Below are 21,583 nucleotides of genomic sequence, written 5' to 3'. Positions count from 1 at the left end.
CTTCCGATCAAGTAATTTCCTTTTTAAAAAAAATCAATTCTTTAAACAAAAAAATTGAATTTTATTAGATTTATGTCCGAATATATGTTTGTTTGATAATGTTGTCGGAATAGAGATCTATCACCGAAAACTTGTCTTATTATTATTTTTTAAAATTGAGAATTGCTAATTTCTTAATTTTCTTGTGTTAATTGGGACTTTTTTTGTAATTATTGTTATGCAGGAGGGGATTATCGAACCACTTTTCTGGAAAATCAAAGTCGTTTGCGAATCTGTCAGATGTGAGCACAGCGAATGATCTTGTTAAGAGAGAGAATCCATTGAACAAAAGGAGGAGAATTCTGATTGCTTCAAAGTGGTCAAAGAAGTCATTTTACAGTTGGGCAAACCCAAAATCCATGCCCCTTTTGACCCTCAAAGAGAATGATGAAGAAAACCAAGCTGAAAAAGAGGAACATGAAGAAAGCCAAGAAAAAGAAGAAGAAGAAGAAAGCGACAGTGATGACGAATCATGTCGTTTTGGTTTGCCAAAGTTTAATGAGAAGAGGCTCAAGAGTTTCAAGACAAGGAGTTGTTTCTCCCTGTCACATCTGCAAGAGCATAATAGACTCGTAGATGAAGAGGATCATCATCAAAACTAGAACAGCTTTTTAGCCTCTTTTTTATTTTTATTTTTTTTATTTCCTTTTATTTTATTTTATTTTTTCTGGTGGGTTGAGTGTTTTCAATGCCCACTGAAGAAAAAAAGGGCAAATGTTAAATGAGACATATATAATAGTTCTTCTTTATTTTGGAAATTTTAATGCGAAAAGATATGGATAGACATTAGTGGGTGATGTGGACTAGGTTTTTTTTATAATGCGATGTGGGGGCATTTGCAGGATAAAGACACATATGCCCTTACTTTTTTTTTAATTTGCAAAAATTACCCTTACTTTTTTAAGGCAATAGCATAATTTCATTAAAAATTCACTAAAAAATTAAAATACCGGACAAAATTAAAGTTAAAAATCGGGTGTTATTTATATGATTAGATAATATAACGTTTATATTGCCTCTATTGTATTGCAGGTAAACTTTTTATATCTGATTTTTTTTTTTTTTAAATTATGTTTTGGGGAAAAAACAATGAAATGATGAGTATGGTCTTTTTAATATTGTGTTTTGGGGGGAAAGACAGAGAAATGATGAGCAATGATTTTTAAATTTTATGTTTTGAGAAAAAATAAATAAATGATGGTTATAGTATATAAATAGGAGTCCTAGATATATTGTTTTTCTCTCATTGAGAAGAAGGATAAAGACTAAAAGCAGAGGACAAGCGATAGGTGCTTTCTTTATTTGTGATCATATTCAGACTCGGCTTATAAAAAACGTGAATAGACATATCCTTAGTTTGGTATTGCTTTTTAATTGTAAAATTAGTTTCTGTTTGTAGTAAAAATTAATTTTAGTGTTTGGTAAATCTTCTCAAAAGTGTTTTTTTAATAATTTTTTAATAATCTACAGCCAAAATCAGAAGTAGCACAACTTTAACTTTTAAATTGTGCAGAAATCAGCATAGTACAATTAATAAAACTTTCATAATACCCATAATACCCCTAATAAAATTTAAAATTGACAATCTTCCTAATTTAAAATTCACTCATAATATAATATAATAATAATATAATATAATAATATTATTATAACAAATAATATCATAATTATATTAATAACTCTAATATTATTATTTTATCATATAATATGATATTATAATAATAATATAATATAATATAATATAATATAATATAGTTATAATTTTTAATTATAATATAATTGAAATATTATTATTTCTTTTGTAATATTATAATATGTTTTATAATATTGTAATTATATTAATCATTTTAATAATATTAATATATTCTATATCATTATTATATAATATATTATTTAATAATAGTTTTATTGTATTACATTAAATATAATAATAAATATACATTATATTGTAATTCTATATTATTTTATAGTATAATATAATATAATCTAATCGTAATTTTTAATTATTTCAGTTTATTATTTTAATAATATTATTATATTCTATATTATAATTATATAATTTATTATATAATAATAGTTTTTATTATATTAAATATAATAATAAATATATATTATATTATAATATAATATAGTCGTAATTTTTAACTATTTACAGCAATTCAACTTCATAATTTACCAAACGCTATTACGTTGATTTTAAAACCAACACAGCTACTATAATTATAGTTTACCAAACACTCAGCTGCTTTTTGTAATAGCTGATTCTTCTTTCAGCACAGTTAAAAGTAATATTTCAAAATCTACAGCACTACCAAACTAAGCCATAGAATATGAACTTTTCTGGTAGGATATGTTTTAAGTACCGGTAATCACTGCTTTTTAAACGTCGGATTTATATTTGAACAGTTTGATTTACGTGTCAATGTTAAAAATTTATCAAGTGCCACACATAACTACCACAATTACATATCTAGCTGTTGAAATTTGATCCAACGTAAAAATAATAGGAACTATCGATAGTAAAAAAAAGGACATGTCATGCATGAGAAAATTTCTTAAAATATTAGACAAGAAGAGATTTAGATTTCAAAAGATCTTTTGAGTTGTGATCGGGTCTTGTAATGAATCACTCGAAATATTTTATTTTCTCCTGAAAATTTTTCGGGCAGGGTCTTAGAATTGGATGTTGGAAGTGAATGCATTAAGGAGCAATGCTAAATATAATAGTTCAAGTTGTGATTCGAGTTCCGTTTGGTTCATGGATTAGAACCACGTTATTAGAATTATTTTTGATTTACTTGTATTTTTTATGAGATAAAATACTATAGCGAACCACGAATCATGATTCGAATCAGTGAACGAATCCTTTTACCAAACGGGGGTGGCAAGCATAGCTTTGTTCCTATGTAAATAAAGCTACTCTTATCAAATGGTGGCTCATACGATGGCCTGTATGGGTGATGGATAAGCTAGATGCGATTATTCCTAAGTTTTGGTGGTCTGGTAATGCCCATTAAGATCGTTCCTTGCTTTTGATTGGGAAAGTATTTGCGAGCTCAAATAATGTGGTGGGCTGGGTTTAGAAGGTTTACAAATTCTAATCTTGCACTGCTCTATTAACTAGCTTGGGACTTTGTGGAAGACCATAATAAGTTGTGGGTTTCTGTTGTGTTGTTAAAGCTAAGAGCATATCTAATACAATGCTAAATTAGTATAACAACACTATATTTTAATATTTAAGTAGAAAAACTACTCTTAAATTAAATGTTATTCTCTATTTTGAATATACTATATGTTATATTTGGTGCAAAATTTACTACTAAATATACATATGCAAATTTAGCATTTGATTGCTATAAGTTAATATGCTTATTTTTTTATTTAATCATATTACAACATTTGCAATTTCAAATCATTTTAAAAAATTTAAAATTTACTTTTACAATTTCTAAATGCTTAATGATTATAACAAAAATTAATTTAACATTTAAAATAACATTGTGTGTTAGAGCATAAATAAAAATAACACTTTTATTTTTTTTATGTCATTTTCACATTTTTTTAATGACAAATATACCATTAGTATTAGTATTTACATTAGTCCATTGTCAAAATTTTTAGATCAAAGACTGATTTACCAAACACACTAGGTTCAGAGTCATCCATACAAAAAAGTTTATTTTAAAGTTTGAACCCATGAGCCCGATTCACACTGGCCTTTGAATGTGCATTTGGTTGAATTGGTTTTGAACCTATTTGCTCTCATTCCTTACAGTTCTTGGTATTTTATCCAGTTGAGATTACAGCATAAACCATATAAGTTAAGAATGGGACCAATAATATTAATTACTCTCGTTAACAAAATGGAAAATTTCCAACATTGAAAATAGATTTTTATCATGACCATGGCGTGTCGCGTGGCACCATTTCGTTTTCCTTCAACTGCCTCCCAAACACACTTCCTTTTCTCCACACTCCACGCCACTCGGCTCTCCCTCTCCGCCAACTCGACCGCGACGACTCAGCCGCAGCTGAGTCGACTCGGCCCGATCTTCATGAGCCAACCCGCCGCCGATTCGAGCGCTGTCCCTTCTTCCCAGGACGGCGCCGAGAAGGCCGACGGCTCCGACGTCCTGGTCCAGTACGTGGTGCTCCGGCGAGATCTGATCGACACGTGGCCGCTTGGGAGCGTGGTCACGCAGGGCTGCCACGCCTCCGTCGCCGCCGTTTGGCTCAGCAGAGAGGATCCTCACACAGTCCAGTATTGTAGCCCCGACAACATTGATTCTATGCACAAGGTAAAGAAGAACCCTAAAAAATGCTAAGCAATTTCGTTTTTGAATTTTGTTGCTTTGTTGTGTGGAATGAATTCGTTGGTTTTTGCTTGGTCTTTTAAAAGGTCAAAATGTGGAATTTGTTGTTTGGTAGTTTTCAGTAGCTGTTTTTGAAAGGTTGTTATTTTTGCCTGCCAGAGTAATTGCTTTTGTTTTGTTTATCGTAGGATTTGATTCTGGATAGTTTATTTTAACATCCCAAGGCAATAGAAACCTGCATCAACCTGTTTTCAGCTAGCTAAACTGAGTAAACGAGAACTAACATTTTTTTTTTTTTTTTGGAATAAGCTGTATATAATTGATTTGTTCTGCTTCTTGGCAGACTAGAAGCTAGAAGATGAAATATGGGCATGTATTTTTCTTCCCAAATATTGCTGATTTGGTTTCTGTTTGTCGAAATATATTTATGCAACCTACAAATGTATTCTTGTTTTGAAACTTTTAACATATTCTGTGTTGTTGTGATTTGTGTGATTGAAAATTTTCTCTGGATTTTGACTGTTGTGTGTGTGTGTGAGGTTGTGAACAATCCTAGGCCCTATTCTCCATGAAAAAAAAAAGTTCAAAAAAAAAAAAATCATAAGTTTTCTAATGATAGAAAATGGGCTCCGTATTGCAATATGTGAAATGACATTTCTCTTTGCTTTACATACAATGATAGTCTTGTATGTGTCAATTTGTCACTGCAAAATCACTTGTTATATTGAGTACAAATTTTCCAGTGCAAATTTGGCTTTTGATATAGTTACAAGATTAACAACGTAAGCACAATCAAGTATGAGATAATTGGGTTCGGGCTTAACTGTTGGAGCTAGTGATCCATAGATCCACTAATGTCCCCAAGTTAGCTTTACTAGAAGCTCTAAAAATAAAATTTAGAAGCTACTTGTACTGGAAGTCTTCTAGTAAGTCTCTTAACCTGGGAATGAGAGCCTCTATCTAGGAATTCCTTTCCCATTTCATGTCCAACCTATCCCCACTTGCGTGTCACTGAAAATTCATTTTAACATTTAACAGAGTTGGCGGTTTGTTTTCTAAACGTCTCCATTGACTTCTTTGTTCCGAACAAAGTTGGTTTCCATCTTTATGGTTCCTTTTGCTTGTAGATTTAATAATAATAATAATAATAATGAACAAAAAAAAAATTCAAAACAATCGAAAAGAGAGGAGAAACGATATAATTACTATTTTGTAAACCGGTAAACAATGAAGGAAAAAAGGGAAGGAAGACCCCATTGTAGACTTTCAACATTTTTAGTCAAAACTCAAAGGCTTGATATGGCATTTTACCAGAAAGAAATGATGGGATCCCAACCTATGCCTTGCTTCAACTGTCAATTTCACACTTCTAGTGGCTTAGACGAGCTGCTCAACCTAAATAATCATTGATGGCAAAAGCAATGCTTTTAACAAGTTATAGAGCCCTACCCATTGACTTACCCAATTGAAAGTCGATTATGATTATGCTCTCATTAGAGGTTTGTTAAAAAATGATTGAAGAGGCTGAGTAAAATCATGAATGGATAAAGAAAAATAAAAGAAATGGAAAAGAAAAGGCTATCTTTGTGAAATGTTGTTTGAGTTTTAAATGATGTGACAATGAGGGATTGGTTGGATAGGAATTGGGACGAGTTCTTAGATCTGAGTCCCCTTATCTGAATAGGGGTAGACGTCTTCCTGAAATAAGGAGGTAGAACATGCCTAAATCACAAATATAGTAAAGAGAAAGCCGAATTCGAGTTCCTAGTTCCACCAAGAGAGAGAAACAGAGCACGTTCAAGAGATAAAGAGTAAAAAGAGAAAAGCCATGTGCTGGAGATTTCACATTCTAAGCCTTAGGCCATCTTTGAAGCTTGTCTTCAACTATGTTCTTGAAGATGCACTCAGAGTCTCAGACTTTGGTGGCGTAGGAAATAAGAGAGTAACTTGGACGATCGTTTGATTTTTTTTTAACTATTATTATTATTATTAAAAGTCATTTTGACTTTGGTTTGAGGATATTGAAAAACAAAAAATAATAATAAGCTTGTTCATAACCACATCTTCTCTCCAGATTCCTTTTAGAGGCGTCACAAGAATTTCATAGTGATCCTTCTCTTAAAAATAAGATTTCAACATTCAAAAATTTTTCAAGGACTGCTATAAAAATGTAATGATGCAATATAAAAGAAATATAATGAAAGAACATGATTAGCTAGGGCTGGATGTTCAAAAACTATATTCAAATTGAAGGCTTCTTTTCTGAAAATCTTCTCAATAATTTTATACCTTCCTTGGCCAGTGGCCACTTGCTAGAACATGAACTCGTTCTATGGGTGTGCTCTGTCGTTCTCTCTCTAGTAGAACTTGTAATTTCACCAATTCCCTTAGTTTGGTGTTTTCCTTACGAATATAATTCGATTGGTGTTCTTCACTTTCCAATATTTCTTAGTATGCATGTAATACTCCTTATTTACCCGGGTGATATCCGCCCCTAATATGAAACGTCTTTTTTTATTCAGCTTGTTTGCCTAAGATTATCTAATAAGGAGGATATTTACGAAGTAAATTATGGGAGTCTAATGGTCATTTCCCCTTATTTTATGTCTGTTGGACCAACAAGAATTTACACTACAAATCAAGAGTCACAACTGATGATGTTTTTATTCCTGGTTGTTATCTTATGTTCATTTGAGTAAAATCTCATGTATGAATAATATTGTGTGTGGTGGAGTATTAGTGTGAAGTTAGTTTTATAAAAGTACAGACAATAATCTATTTTCTGAACATTCAGGTTACTCTTGAGGTGAAGGGAGAGACCCAAATCTTGAACTTATCAGAAAAGCTGAAATCTGGTGGCATAGCACATAAACTTTGGATTGAACAACCTGAGAATTTTCCAACATGTCTTGCTACAAAACCTTACCCCAAATCCATTGTATCGTCATATTTTAAGAAGTTGAAGCTCTGTAAGTGATTGATTATTGATCTCATTATTCATACCCTTTAATTCATCACATAACTTCGTTGGCTAGACAACCGAATTTTGGCTTAGATTGTACGCTTCTCCTCGTACCATTTTTGTTAGGATTTTTGTTCTTCCACCGTCAGGTTGGTTGCTACACTAAAATTTAAATGAATGCGTCTTGGGAGGCGGCTTTATCGAGTATATATAGAAGAAAAGTTCATGAATGTGATGATGTTTGATGGAAGGAATGCCTCTCTTGGAAGGTTTTCACCATTTGTATTTCAATTGAGAAAATTAATTAATTGAAAAAATATGAAAAAATGCGTTAGAAAATTGATTTTTATTATAAAATTTTTTTTAAGGTTTTTAGACATTTTGTGGACATTTTAAAAAATATCCTGAATATTTACGGATATTCACATATATTTACAGATTTTATGAATTTTTTAGATATTACGGATATTTTATGGACACATTAAGAAGAATATATTTTCTTTTATATCTATATCAAGACTTTAAAATATGAATAATATTGTGAAAAACTTTAAAATTTTATATCTATATCAAGACTTTTAAAATATGAATAATATTGTGAAAAACTTTAAAATATAAATAATATCGTGAAAACCTCGACGATATCGTAGACATTTTCATCAATGGACAGGAGATAAAATGAGGGCATAGAGAAAGCCTCCTCGACACTTGATGTCTTGATCCGGTATATTATCAACTTGAAGAAAATGCAATTAATATTTCTTTGTTTTCTTTTTCTTTTTCATCTAAATATCGCTGCTTTTTCTGGCCATCTCATTCTTAAGAAGTAACCAGTCTTTTTTTCATTTCTTTTTTTTTTTGTCTGGAAAGAACTAACCGTAAGAGTATGTTTGGTAGGAAAGAAAAGTAGAAGGAAAGAAGAAGATTGAGGGATTTTGAGAGGAAAAATAAAAATATAGGTTGTTTGATAGGAGAGAAAAGAGAAATGAAGAGAAAATAGAATAAAAAATAATACATATGGATCCCGCCATTTTTTTTCATTCCACAAGTGGACAGAAAATGAGATGAAAAATAAAGATAACTCATTAAAGTGAACAAAGTTACTAAGCTACTCTTTTCTCCATCAACATCTAAGCAAAAAATTTAAGAGTACAAAAATAATTTACAAGTAAAATTTTTTCTTTCCTCTCAATTTAACTTTCAATACCAAACAAGTGAAAGTAAGCTCATTTTCTTTCCATCTTCTCATACTAAATAACATAAAAGAAAATTAATTTCTTTTCCATCATTGCTATTTTCTATCACTTCCATATTTCTTTTCTAACTTATTTTCTTTTCTTCCTACCAAACTTAGCATAAGAGATACGTGTACAAGAGTTTCCACTAGATGGTTAGTTACAAACGAAATTTTTGTAAATATATATATATATATAAATTTTTGATAGAAAACAATGTAAGTTATGTTCGTTTGTTTAGCTCACAAAACTGAAAAAAAAAAAAAAAAAAAAAAAAAACGGTGGAAGAACTTAAGCTGATATTTCTTACAATATTACAGAGTACTAGCTTTGGCTTGAAATCTGCAATGAAAATGCAGAAATTTCAACAATCCAGACCAAAAGTTAAAACACTTCTATTACAACACTGTAGAACCAAAAAAAAATCCTTCCATCACAACAACTCGCTAGAGTATAATTATATACAAACAACGTCACTAAAACCAGAAATTAATAGCAAAAAAACAAAAAACCAAAAAAAAAAAAACCAAAAACTCAGTTTAGACTTTAGATGATCAATATTGAAGAACCAAGCGTCTAGCACAGACAGAGCAATAGAACTTGCGCTTGGTTTTCCAGTAAAGAGGAAGGAAACAGAACCTCCACTGGCTCTCCACGTCCATGGCCTGAATCATCCCTCCGCAGTAGGGACACGCCCCCGGCGCCACTTGCCTCGACAGAACTCGCTCGTCCTCGTCGCACACGAACACCAAACACATCGCGTGATTCCCCCACAAATCTCTTCCTCGATTGCTGTTTGATATGTATGTATATCTGAAAGCTTATTTGGGGCTTTTGATCGGAAAAGTTCTAATTGATTGTTTGTTTGCCGCGAAATTAGAGTACGCCAATTTTTATGGTCCCAAGGAATTGGGGATTTTCCGATTTATAGAAGAGAAAGATTCTGGAAGAATATAGGTGGGACTGGAGATTTTTCTTGTTGTTGTTTGGGTTGAAGGAAAGTTATGTGCGAAAGCGCGTATCTAGAAAATTCCTCTTTATATATTCCATTTTTACGAGTTGAGGCTTTTCTCAAACTTAGGACCGCTAGTAAGAAGAAAGATTTTTTTTTTTTTTTTTTTTTTGTGTGTGTGTGTGTGGAAAATATGAAGTTTTTAATACATCATCACCCACGTGTAATTCTTATGTCATACACGGTCTTGTGGAACCGACAGACACGTTTCCGGTTACATAATTTTGTAAGGATGTAAGAGAATGACACTTTTGATAAAAATATTAAATTTAAATTTTTATAAAAAAAAATATTGTAATAATATGATTTGAGTTGAATAAGGTTTTAAGGTTTTTCTTTTGTTGTTCAGACTTTTCCTAGGACTAGTTATTAGCCATGCGCACCGCGCATGTGACGATGGCGACGGAGCAATGAGGCGGTTTTGAGATAGAGTGGTTTTTTTGTCAATAAAAACACTCGCTATTTCTTTTTAACTAACACGAATAAAATTGACAGGTATGGGGCAAGTTTTTTCGTCATGAGTTTGAGATATATACTCGTGGTACCCTATAAAAAGTAATTAATGAATTAATACAACTATGTAAAATTTTAAGCAAAAAAAGAAAAAGAAAAAAAGAAACCGTAGTTTCGAATTTTCACATATATGTATATATTATGTAATATATTATACTTAATTTAGTATATTTTACAAATATATTTATTTTAGAAATTATAGGATATAATTAAACATGATAGGTAAATGGGGGAATAGAATTGAGAATCTTTAATTTTGCTCCCGCTCTGCGGCCAGGTTAAAACTTTGACCCATTCTCAATCCGACTCTATTTAAACCAGATTTTTAGCCCATTTAAGGAGAGACTCCCTGGCAGGTAAATAGATTTTCAAGTAAAATTATATCCCTATGTGCAATGGCATCTTATACAAGAGTTGAATAATATTAAATATATTTGAGTTATTGAGAAGAAAAAAGATGTTTAAATAAGCGCATATTTGAGAATAATTATTTTATGAGTAGTTATTTTTTTAAATATAAAAATATTTTAAAACAAACTAAATAAAAAACTAATTAGGGTGTACCTATGAGAAGCAGAAAAAAGTTTGATTTAAAGTACTTTTGAGAAAATTATTTTCGAGTAAAACCTAACAATGAAATTAGTCAAACACAAGTCTAACATATATAGAGGATTATAGTAAAAATATTTTAAGTAGGGATATATTTGTAAACAAATATTTGAATTGAGAAATTAGAAAAGAAAAATAGTTTAAGAAGTGAAAAAAAAAAACATGAAAAAAGGAGAAGAATGCAATAAAAAATAAATAAGGGTTAAGAACAAGGGAAAAAACGGGCGAACAAAACGGCCACTTGTGTGGCCGAAGGAGCGCTCGTTACGCATTAAGACTTTTATACATATAGATTTACTCAAAATAGAGGATCTTAATGAGAAAGTAAATTATAGGAGGTCTCCTTCAAAACTTAGGGACCTTTTACGGTACGTTAACATACTGGTAGGTCATGTTTTCTGTCTATCATATCTATATAAAATTACATAAAAATCAAAAAGTATGTAGATCTAACAATTAGAAAAACCTGATCTACCTGTACACCTGTGTACTAGAGAATCTCCTCAAAAGTTGACTCTTTTTTTTTTTAACCATTATTACATCGATGCCTTTTCTTGTTCTTTGATTTTTTATGTTCGTATGTTGATTACAATCCTTTTACTGTTTGTCACGTTAGAGTGGGTTTTTATCGGTTGTTAGAGTCACTCACAGGATGACCGCTGGTCATCTGCAAAACTCGATTGCAGAAGTCAAAATGTGACCACTGATCATCATTGTCAGTCGTCTAAATCGTTGGATGAGAACCACTGAAGTCGGTCATCAAAATTAGAAGATAGTCACCTATCGCGTTAAGTCACGCATTGGATGATGATCATCGGTCATTTCTCGGTGTTAGTCGCCATAGTCGATGGGTGATCGGCTGACCACTGGTAATTGATGACACCAATGGTTGAAGCTATTGGGTGACCACCGGTCATCTACTGGTGAACTAGTGAGTTTTTTTAGCGGAAGATTTTATCACATGCTATCTTCCAATTTGTGAATGCGGAATCAAATAATTTCTTGTGAGTTGTGAGATTTCATTGTCAGTGGGGGTGATCTAGTGAGGCGTAACTTCAGCACCGAGAGTGTCGATGAGGCCGACTAGAATGCGATGCGCCAATATTGGAGACCACATCCATTGCTTGCTTCAATGTTCACTTTGTGCTTTGCCATGCCTGTGATTTCATACTTCGACTCTTGTTACTACGGAGAGAGAGAAGGAGATTTCTAGGGCAACAAAAACATAAAGTATAAATGTTTTACTAAGTTTAAAATCAAATTAAGATGAATATAATTCTAAACGAGAAAAAAGTGGGATGTAAAACTAAAGAAAAGAATTGAAGGGAGCATATTTTCTAAATTTTCCAAAGAGTTTTACATAATTGGAGCAGTTTAAATACTAGACGATATAAGGTCACATATATTTAGAACTTTCATGGTTGGATTATCGTTTTATGATGTTAGGGCCTTCAATGATTATCGTTGTGCATATATGATATAGTTTCATATAAAAGATAATACTATAATAGAAAAAGTTATATTCAAATATTTTTTAAAGAAAATATTGTATTAAAAATATAAGTTTTGATTCAAATCAACAAAAATATATTGTATTAAAAAATATTTTTGATTCAAATTAAAAATATTTTACTAAAAAAGTTTAATGATGTCATTTATTGTTTTACTTTTCATCACGTTATGTACACTAGTGCCAGAATTTGAAGTCCCGACGTAATATTACATTATCGAAAAATTGGTGGGGACCTTTCAAAAAAAAAAATGGTGGAGAAATCCAAGGAAGTTTATTTTTTATTTTTTTTAATTAAGAAAATGTTAGTAGTTTGCAATAATTTTGATAGTGCGTATCTTTTCTGTGATGCGCCTATAGTCATATCAGTAGTGTGATACCTGCCCGAATCTTATAATTCCAAATGGACTAGAAGTCTCAATCACAGGCACTCTCTCTCTTGAACGACCCGATCTTACCATTTGCTACAAGTAATTTAAAAGCATAAGTAAAATAATTGCAACTTTTATCATAACTAGTTCTTAATTACTCCGCTGACAAAAATACTAATTCTGTTTATTTTACGGATTCGAATCACAATTCAATTCATTTTATTACACCTATTCTATTCACACTACTAAAGTCTAAACGGATAATTCATTTATTTATTTTTTACTGTGCCTTGACGCATGCTTGATAATGTTATATATTTCTATGGTTATGTTTTTGCTGGATTACTTGTATAGTTATATCTTGAGTACTTTTGCGTAATTAAGGGATTTTTTTTTTTTCAAAAGAAAAAAGGAACTCTATTGGACTCCTTAGTGCTTTTGTATGTACTACAAATATGACAATCATCAAAAAAAGAAAATACAAGTGTTTTGCAACTTTACTGCGCCTCCAAATAAACATTTGCGCGACAGTGATCGTCAAAGTTGTCCACTGCCCAAATCACGCACGCAAATTACAAAAAGATTGAAGACTAATTTGATGCCATGCCATAAAAAACTATTTTTATGAGCATGTTGACATATGTGAGCTGATTGTGTTTGCATGATTGGCCTGGAAGCGCCATTGTAGACAAAAGTTTTAGATGAGCCTTTTATGCTTCGAGTTTAAGATTCACAATTATCACAAGTAATATCTTAAAAGCAAGTTTTTATTTGTTTATTTTTTTTTACTTTTTAGATTAGCAAATTTGTTTATCACCTGCTAGTCATTTTTGTAGTTTATAGACTTATAGTTAAAATCTTTACGCTACTAAACTATAGGGTAAGAGGTTTATGTACTAAATATGTGAAATTTTCTGAATTACACTAGAAACTAACAATGACATTTTTCACAATACCCTTCTATTTTTTTCTTTACTTGTCTTTTACAAAAAACTTTTTCTTTCACATAAATTAGAAACTACAAAAAATATTAAAAAAAGTTCTTAACATTTGGCCATTTCTTTTTAGAATTGGATGAGACTTAAAAACTATCTTATTGACAAAAACTTTTTTCAACTTTTATCAAGTTACAATGTGCTGACTTTCTTCAACAGCTCAAATTATCTTTCTTTTCATCATTCAATTGATGGAAAAAAAAAATAAATGTGATATATATATATATAGTCTGATAGTTTAATGCTTTTAAATCCTCGGTTATATGTGCATAATCTTACCTCGTTAATTGAGGTTAGCTCAAATAATTAGCATTTACTGGGTGCATGAGTTGTCTTAAATGCATTGAGTCCTCGGTTCAAGCTCCAACTAACTGGTCTCATTTAAAAAAGAAAAATGAGGATGGATGGAGAGATTCAACCTCTATACTTTATATTGAAATAAGATGTAAATTTATCGTCAGACTATACTTATAATTACAAATTAAAATGAAGAGTGCAACACAAAGACTTTCCAAGAGTTTTGATGGGATATGGCATACGGTGCATTGGTGTTGGTATGGTCGAATCCTAAAATATCATACAAAAAACGTAGTCAAGTAGTAAATTAACCGCTAAGATATCCTACCAAAGACATTTTAAACACCAACACATTTTAAGGAATCCACGCTGTACATAAAACAAGTGGAAACCAATATGCAGGGGCGGCTCAAGCGTAAGGCCACTAAGGCTATTGCCTTAGTCCCCCCAATGAGCCAAGTGAATTTTTTTCTCTCTTTTTTTTTGTGTAATTTTTTTAGAAAATAATCTTATTGTGTATATTTTTTAGTGTATTCAAGTGAATTTTTTAAAATTTAATCGCGTCTTGGGGAAATAAAAGATTGTAATCGAGACAGAGCATAATCTCAAAAAATAGTAATTGCTACTACTATTTTTTTTTTTTATTATTGCCACTTAATTCTCCGTTTGAAATATTGATATTTCTTATTTTCCTCTAAACACCCAGATTTCTTTTCCTCACAAAAGAAAAACAACCTCCAATAATACAAGTTTTTCATTTCTGATTTCCCATTCCTTCCTTCTTAACATTTTCCAACACTAATAAAAAAAATTCCACCAGTACAATTTGAAGGTTTTTAGTTCAATATTTGAATAGTTTTGTACTAGTTTTATTATTCTTAATTTCGTCTTTGAGATTCATATCATATTTTATGTATTGTCTTGTTTTGGATAGAAGTTTTGTTATTTGTCTAACATACAAAGAATTTAAGAGAAAAAACTGAAGAACAAAATTTTTTATGAAATCCTAAAGAGGAGCTCTTGATTACTTTCTAACTAGCAATAGAAAATATCCAATATAAGTCAATGTTTAGTAGCTGAAACATATGAATTAAAAGTATGATGATCATAGAAATATATATATTAACAATATAAATTAAGATCATACCTAAAATTCACAATATAACAGAAATTATTAAATTGATAAGTCAAACAATCTACTAAATTTAAGATATATTTTAGCAACTCTTGAATCTAAAAATTTAATCATAATTTACCAGCTTAAAAAACAAAAAATATAAATATTTTTAAAATTAAAAATGCATTAATTTTTTAAAAGGTCTTTTTATACAATTTTACTTAAGGCCTCGAATCACCTGAGCCGGGCCTGCCAATATGGTTCCTAGAATTATAGCAAAGTTAATCAGCCAATAAACAGGTTAAAAACAACAACAAAGATGCCACTGTTTAGTTCATTAGCAACAAAGTACTGCTAAATCAAACACACCGGCAAAGATGCCACTATGATCAACAAGGGCTAGCTAAGCTAACTAGCTAGAGAATATATATATAAATATATATATATATATATATATATGTATGTAGTGGAATTAAACAGCACTACATTTTGAAATCAGAAACTCTCTTAAAATTGCCTAACAATGCCAAGAAACACACAGATGTGACTCCACTAAAAATTGCCCGCCCTGTGAAGAAAATAATCTCAATTATCAGAACCCTCCAAAAAAAAACAAAATATTCTAAATTTCAAATTTAGTGCTTTTTTTATTTGAATATTTTTATGCATAAAGCACTTGACAACTAGACGGTGAAAATCCATGGAAAGCAGTTGGAGCTGCCAGGACCTGCCACGTCACCTTCACCTCCCCATTCCCTCCATCATACAAACTCCCAATCCCCACATTGAGCCCACTTGACATCACATATATCTTCCCATCCAGACTGCTCACAGCGAATGGCCGTCTCAGCGCGCCACACGGAAACTTCTCCCCTCCAACGTACTGCCACGTGTCCTGATCCTCATCGTACACCTTCATCGGACAGTCCCCGTGCTCCGATATCACCACCAGCCTGTCACCCACCACCGCGCTCACCCCCGTCCATCCCTCCCTCATCCCCTGCCTCATCTGCCGCCACGTGTCGCTCGCCGCGTCGTAGATCGCCCCCCTCGGCGAGAACATGAACGGCCACGTCCACCCCTCGGTGACGTACATCTTCCCACCAACAACCGCCGAGCTATACCGGTTCAGCGCCGCCGGGAGCTCCGTCGCCTTCGTCCACGTGTCGCTCTCATGGTCGTACGATTCGACGGAATTGATCGCCTCCCCGGCGGCGGTGCTACCCCCAACGGCGACGATCCTCCCGGCGACGTTTCCCGCCTCGAGGAAAAGCCTCGGTGTGTTCATCGGGGCGGATTCCGACCACTGATTGGTCGACGAGGTGTAGACCAAGGTAGTCCCCGTGGGGACGCTCGCATCGGATCCCAATCCCAATCCCCCGCCGAGGACAAAGAGCTTCCCGTGACGTGGCAGGGAGGCGCACGCGAATGCCGTGGGGCAAAACACGGCGTCGTTTGGGGATGGCATCGGCGGGGGGGCGAACCAACGGCCGGATCGGGGGTCGAGCGCCTGCCACTGAATCCTGGCCGTCGATTTCTTGAAGGCTAAGACGAAGAGGTAAGGCAAAGAAAGGGATAAGGACTTCTTATAGCTGAGAAAAGTCGGGCCTGTTATGGCTTTGTTCCACGACGACGAAACGGACCGGACAAGGGCTTGGTACGGATAAGGGACGTGTAGGAGACAGAGCTCTGCGACGTCGTTTGGAAGCCCCGGAATCAACTGGTTTTCACGGTCGTTTCTTCTTCTAGTGGTACTTTCTTCTTCTGAGGAAGGTTTGGAAATTGCCATTTGTGTGTATAAACGATGAAGTTGCAAGGACTTGGTAATATGGAGTATATGGATCTACTTATAAAATGACCACTTTGGTAGGTTAAATAAATATATATATATATATTATCTTTTTTATATGTGGAAATGTGTGTACGATACTGTATATAGCGGTTAACCAAAATAGTGGGTCCCAATAAAAGCAGTGTGTATATGTGTGACATGAATTATTGGCTCGTGAATGTTTTAAGACTAATTAAAGGTGCTTTTTTTTTTTACATTTGATTTAAAAAAGATAAAGGGGGAGGAAATCTAGAAGCCGGAATATATGGGAATGAGGAAAGATTGGAAGACATAAAAACACCGGTAAATCCGAGAGAACAAAAGACTAATTTGTGTGGGGGGTGATTAAACAAAGAGGATAAGAAAATGAAATGTCACTAGGAATCCGGGCAAACATGACATCAGCCGAGCAACCGGTCCAGTAGATACAGCCACCGCCGACAGTGACCGGAGTTGAACACAAAATGTTATTGGTCCTTTGCTTGTTTTTTAAAAAAAATAATACTTTAAGACTCGTTTTAATGAAAGTGGGTGTTAAATTTTGCCCTTTGGGGTTAATGACTTGGTAAGGCTCGTAAAGAGTGGGTAGATGCTAGATAGATCCAACAACAGTACAATAAACGTTATTATTAATGTTCACACTGAGAAGAGAAAAAAAATAGTGGTGTGTTTATGTGTATAAAGTGGTTCATATAATTGATTAGGAATAATATAAAAGCCATGCCATATATATATATATATATATATATGCTCTATAGTTGATGGGGGTAGGCCAACCAAAACCCCACCAAAAACTGGCTTTAAAGACCGCTAGCTAGTAACACATAGATAAATGTCGTTTGTTCCCTGTAAGGATGTATTATCAATTATATCATCGTCCCAGCAAAGGAGTCAGGACGTGACTAAATATTGGTTCTGTCCCGTGGTTATGTATTTACGCTCAAAATACATTGTATTCCATTCGTCTTCAATAATTATAAGTGAGGATTCAGATCTACTTGTTCCATTTTTTAGTGTATTGAATAGTGTTTAATCAATTATTTTATGTCATTTTATATATAAAAAATTTTAAAATACCTTTTTAATTAGTTTTTCCATGTTTATGTTTTCATATATGAGTCCATGTAATGAGTAATGCTAAGAATAATAACTCTTATTTTAACTTTTGTATTAACTTTTGTGTTGTTATTATTTTACTGGTAAGTGCATTTTATTAATTTGAAAATATTTTAAACGCTTATTAATAAAAAAAATAACAATTCATAAACTATTATAAAAGTTAAGGTTAATAGAATTGATGTCTCTAACATCATTCTAATGCAATTAGCCAGAAATAAAAAAATTCGATAGAAAATCTCATTCTTTTTTTGTATAATTGACATGTGTATGAATTGGGTCTGCTTTATTTTAAAAGATTTTTTTTTGATAGGCTAATCTACTAATAAGTCAATTTTTAATTATTTAATATAGTTAAAATCACATTAAATGAAAAAAAATATGTAGTGCATATAATTTTTAAGACAGAGTTCACCCATAATTTTGTGTGTGATGCTATTTTAATCCACGGTTCCGCGCCACTATTTTCTTTCTTTACGATCTTTTTATTATTATTATTTAGATTTCGTCCGTAATTTTATTGACACATGGAGAAGCATGTATCACTTTCGAGGCTTTAATTCCGGGAAAATGATTTGTGTCCCGAGTCGTGGAAATAACGATCCCTCGTACCATGTATACGTCAATGTGGGCCCTACGTATTTAACTCCCCACCTCTGCTCCTTTTCCTCACCGGCAACAGAGACAGCGGGCTTCGCCCGTTATTTGCACAAGGTTAAGACCCACTTTTTTCTTAAATGAAAAAACAAATGAAAAAGGGAAATGTACGAGATGGATTTTACTCTAAGAGTCCGTTTGGTTCATGAATTATAATTATAAAATTAGAATTATTTTTAATTTACGTGTGTTTTTTATGAGAAAAAATATTGTAACGAATTATGAATTATAATTCAAATCAGAGAACGAATCCTCCAATTAAACGGGCTCTAATTGATTTTCAAATCAAATTCATTATGCTTTTTGTTCAACCTTAGTAACTTGTATTCTTTTCAAAATAAAAATAAGTTGAAAATACTCTTGACTCTCAAACTTTCAAAGTAAATCATCCTTAAACTCTACCCAATCCCGATTGTTGAATGATGTGATTTAAATTGAATATGCATGGATTTGAACCTCAAAAGAGAACCTCTTAGAAACTAATGCAGAGAATTGTTTTTTTTCCCCCTCAAATTAAATATATTTCTACTTTAAATTGTTCTTTAGACTTTTTATTTTAATTATTTGAAGAAAGTGGGGAGTTAAAATCAATGGACTAGCTTGTGGTTGTAGTGAAAATGGGAGACGATATGGGTTTGGCAATTGACTTGGAATTAGTTTTGATGAAGTTGGAAGAACTGCACTGTTACCATCATCGTTGTTGTTGCCGGTTTGATTATTACAGCTTCGTTTAGTTCGAAGATTTGAGTTTTTAATTCGAGTTGAGATGTGATTTTATGTGAGAGTTTTTTACTATAGCATAAAAAGTTAGATGTGATTTTTTATGAGAGCTTTTAACTATAGTAAAATTAAGATTTAAAATTTAAATTGATGAAATAAATGAAATTTAAAATTTTTAGCTTTATATCTAGTGATGAGAGAAGGAGCTTTAGGGGGATGAAGGGGTTTTTTTAGCGAGTAAAAAAGAATACAAATTCTTTAGGAAAAAAAAAAAAGAATACAAATTAATTTTTTTTTAAAAATTTTAAGATTGATATAAATTTGTTGACATATGGCCACAATACCACGTGGACATCTAAATGGGTTCCATGTGGATCGTTGGAACCCACGAGTCGCGCTATATAGCACTGCTCTTAATTTTGCGATGGTGACCGTCCAATTCCATTTGTTTATGACCACATACTACTGTGGTCCAAAATATTAATAACACGATTTAAATCTCTTGAGACCTAAGAAAAGTCCATGCATTATATAATATCTATGCATGTATGTGTGTATATGTACGTGTTTGGAAAGTAGTTAAACAAGATTGTCAAACAGTAGTTATTTATTTTGTTTAATTTTTTTTTTTTTTTGCATAATTTATTTTTGTTGAATTTAAGGTTAGAACTTTACATCAAAGAAAGCAGCACTCGAGTATGGCTTGTGTAAGGTATCTCATGCCCTAAAAAGATTCCGTCTTTTAGAGACATAAATTTTGTTTTTTTGTTTTCTTTTCTTTTCTGTTTGGTAAGAGGAGTTTGTCTTTTTTGTCCCTGATAATTACTCCATCACTTCGCCAATAAATCCTATACTGAAACACTTAGGGTTGTTCAGAAGCCCTTAAAAACTCAAAAAAATACAATTTGAGTGATGAAGTTGGGTGAAGTTAAGGTCTGTTTAGTTCACTGATTTGAATTTTTTATTCGAATTGAGATGAGACTTTAGGCGAGAGCTTTTTACTGTAACAAAAAAGTTAGATGTAACTGTTTTTGAGAGCTTTTTACTGTAGCAAAACTCGAATCGGTAAAATGAATGGGGCCTTAATGTTCGGCTGAACCCAACTCAAAAATTAATTCGAGTCACCAATCCATTCTCGCCTCCTTTCTCGAGTTCAACCTTTCCCTTGAATTCGAGTTTAACTCTCGACTTCTACAGTGCATATTCTTGCGTGCGCATACCTGCCACTTGACTGTTAACATCTTCCAACAGATTGGCGATGACAGTAGAGGAAGAACCGGAGAAGAAGATCGCAGACTGATTAACAATAGATCGGTGACAATGGCAACGAGATCGACGATAGCAAGAAGCTCGGCCACTACGGCGATGAGAGAGGAGGGAGAACCGAAGACATTTGACGATCTAGAGACATCGATCTCGATGGAGGACAGATGATCTGCGAATCGTTGCCGGAGAAGAAGGCCAGCCTAGCAATAGATCGACGACAATGGCAACGAGATCGACGACAGCAAGAAGCTCGGTCGGAGAGAGAAGAGGAGAGAATGTCAAGAAGAGAGGAGAAAGAGTTGTTTATTTTATGTTGAAGAGCAAATTAAATAAGTTCTTGCTGTGTCGAACCACTTAAGATATGCCATTTTTTTAAAAAAATTTTAAATTAAATAAATTCAAATAAGAAATATGTTATTTTATCTCCCCACTATTCACAACTCAAGTTATTATACATCCAAACACAAACTCAAAAATATTTTCATCTCAAACCATAACTCAAATGTACACAACTAAAAACAAACTCAAGTTACAATTTAATCTCAAGTTATAACTCAAATTCAAGTTAAAAACTACACTCAAGTCACACCCTAAAAGAACACATAATTCATCATTGAAATTTCCAATATGGTGCTAAGCAAAATAAAAATTCCCTTGAAAATAAACAAACACGGAGAAAATACAATTAGGATGTTCATATTTACACTGAGGGTGCGTTTGGTTATAGTGGGGGAATGGGAATAAGAATGGGAATGAGAATGGTAATGGGAATGGAATGGAAAAGAAAGTTGATTCATTTGTTTGGTTGTAATTTTAAGAATTCTCTGGAATGGAACATGATTATTTTCACGTTGATAAACTTACCCTTATGCTGTATATAACACTAATATTTTATCTAGCAATATAATATATAAAATGTAATATAATATAATAAAATTATTATTATATAATATATTATATAATTATGATATATAATATAACAATATTATTAAAATTATTAATATAATTATAATATTATAA

General features: G+C 32.5%; 4 protein-coding genes across 5 annotated transcripts in view; 2 read left to right on the top strand and 2 right to left on the bottom strand.

The window, feature by feature from the left end:
- LOC21402762 (ATP-dependent RNA helicase DRS1) overlaps positions 1 to 797 on the top strand; it is a 1,432-nt gene extending 635 nt beyond the window's left edge. The window contains exons 2-3 of the mRNA XM_024175883.1: positions 7 to 11; positions 224 to 797. Of these exons, the coding sequence (XP_024031651.1) occupies positions 7 to 11; positions 224 to 641 (423 nt within the window). The 3' untranslated portion in view covers positions 642 to 797. The remainder of the gene's footprint in view (positions 1 to 6; positions 12 to 223) is intronic.
- A 3,047-nt stretch (positions 798 to 3,844) lies between these two features.
- On the top strand, positions 3,845 to 7,521 carry LOC21402761 (putative peptidyl-tRNA hydrolase PTRHD1). Of its 2 annotated transcripts, none has more exons than XM_024175911.1 (2): positions 3,845 to 4,337; positions 7,147 to 7,521. In XM_024175911.1, exons 1-2 carry the CDS (start codon positions 3,939 to 3,941, stop codon positions 7,327 to 7,329), a joined length of 582 nt encoding a protein of 193 aa, XP_024031679.1. In that variant the 5' UTR covers positions 3,845 to 3,938; the 3' UTR covers positions 7,330 to 7,521. The 2 variants fall into 2 exon arrangements, with proteins under 2 accessions (XP_024031679.1, XP_024031680.1); XM_024175912.1 differs by lacking the exon at positions 7,147 to 7,521 and adding an exon at positions 4,541 to 4,781.
- A 1,310-nt stretch (positions 7,522 to 8,831) lies between these two features.
- Positions 8,832 to 9,649, bottom strand: LOC21402759. Its single transcript, XM_024175919.1, has one exon. The coding sequence runs from the start codon at positions 9,305 to 9,307 to the stop codon at positions 9,104 to 9,106; it is 204 nt and encodes a 67-aa protein (XP_024031687.1). The 5' UTR covers positions 9,308 to 9,649; the 3' UTR covers positions 8,832 to 9,103.
- Positions 9,650 to 15,180: 5,531 nt separating this feature from the next.
- On the bottom strand, positions 15,181 to 16,827 carry LOC112094586 (F-box protein AFR). The gene has a single exon (XM_024175903.1). The coding sequence runs from the start codon at positions 16,760 to 16,762 to the stop codon at positions 15,635 to 15,637; it is 1,128 nt and encodes a 375-aa protein (XP_024031671.1). The 5' UTR covers positions 16,763 to 16,827; the 3' UTR covers positions 15,181 to 15,634.
- Between the last annotated feature and the right edge of the window lie 4,756 nt (positions 16,828 to 21,583).

The sequence above is a fragment of the Morus notabilis genome, unplaced genomic scaffold, assembly GCF_000414095.1.
Source record: "Morus notabilis unplaced genomic scaffold, ASM41409v2 Scaffold848, whole genome shotgun sequence".
Taxonomy (NCBI): Eukaryota; Viridiplantae; Streptophyta; class Magnoliopsida; order Rosales; family Moraceae; genus Morus; species Morus notabilis.
This window is presented reverse-complemented; position numbering and strand designations above follow the sequence as displayed.

Excerpts from the sequence above, each read along its gene's own strand:
- LOC21402761 (XM_024175911.1), top strand. The coding sequence starts at position 3,939 with ATGACCATGGCGTGTCGCGTGGCACCATTTCGTTTTCCTTCAACTGCC. Across the intron at positions 4,338-7,146 it reads ACATTGATTCTATGCACAAG|GTTACTCTTGAGGTGAAGGG; the intron begins GTAAAGAAGAAC and ends CTGAACATTCAG.
- LOC21402759 (XM_024175919.1), bottom strand. The coding sequence starts at position 9,307 with ATGTGTTTGGTGTTCGTGTGCGACGAGGACGAGCGAGTTCTGTCGAGG.
- LOC112094586 (XM_024175903.1), bottom strand. The coding sequence starts at position 16,762 with ATGGCAATTTCCAAACCTTCCTCAGAAGAAGAAAGTACCACTAGAAGA.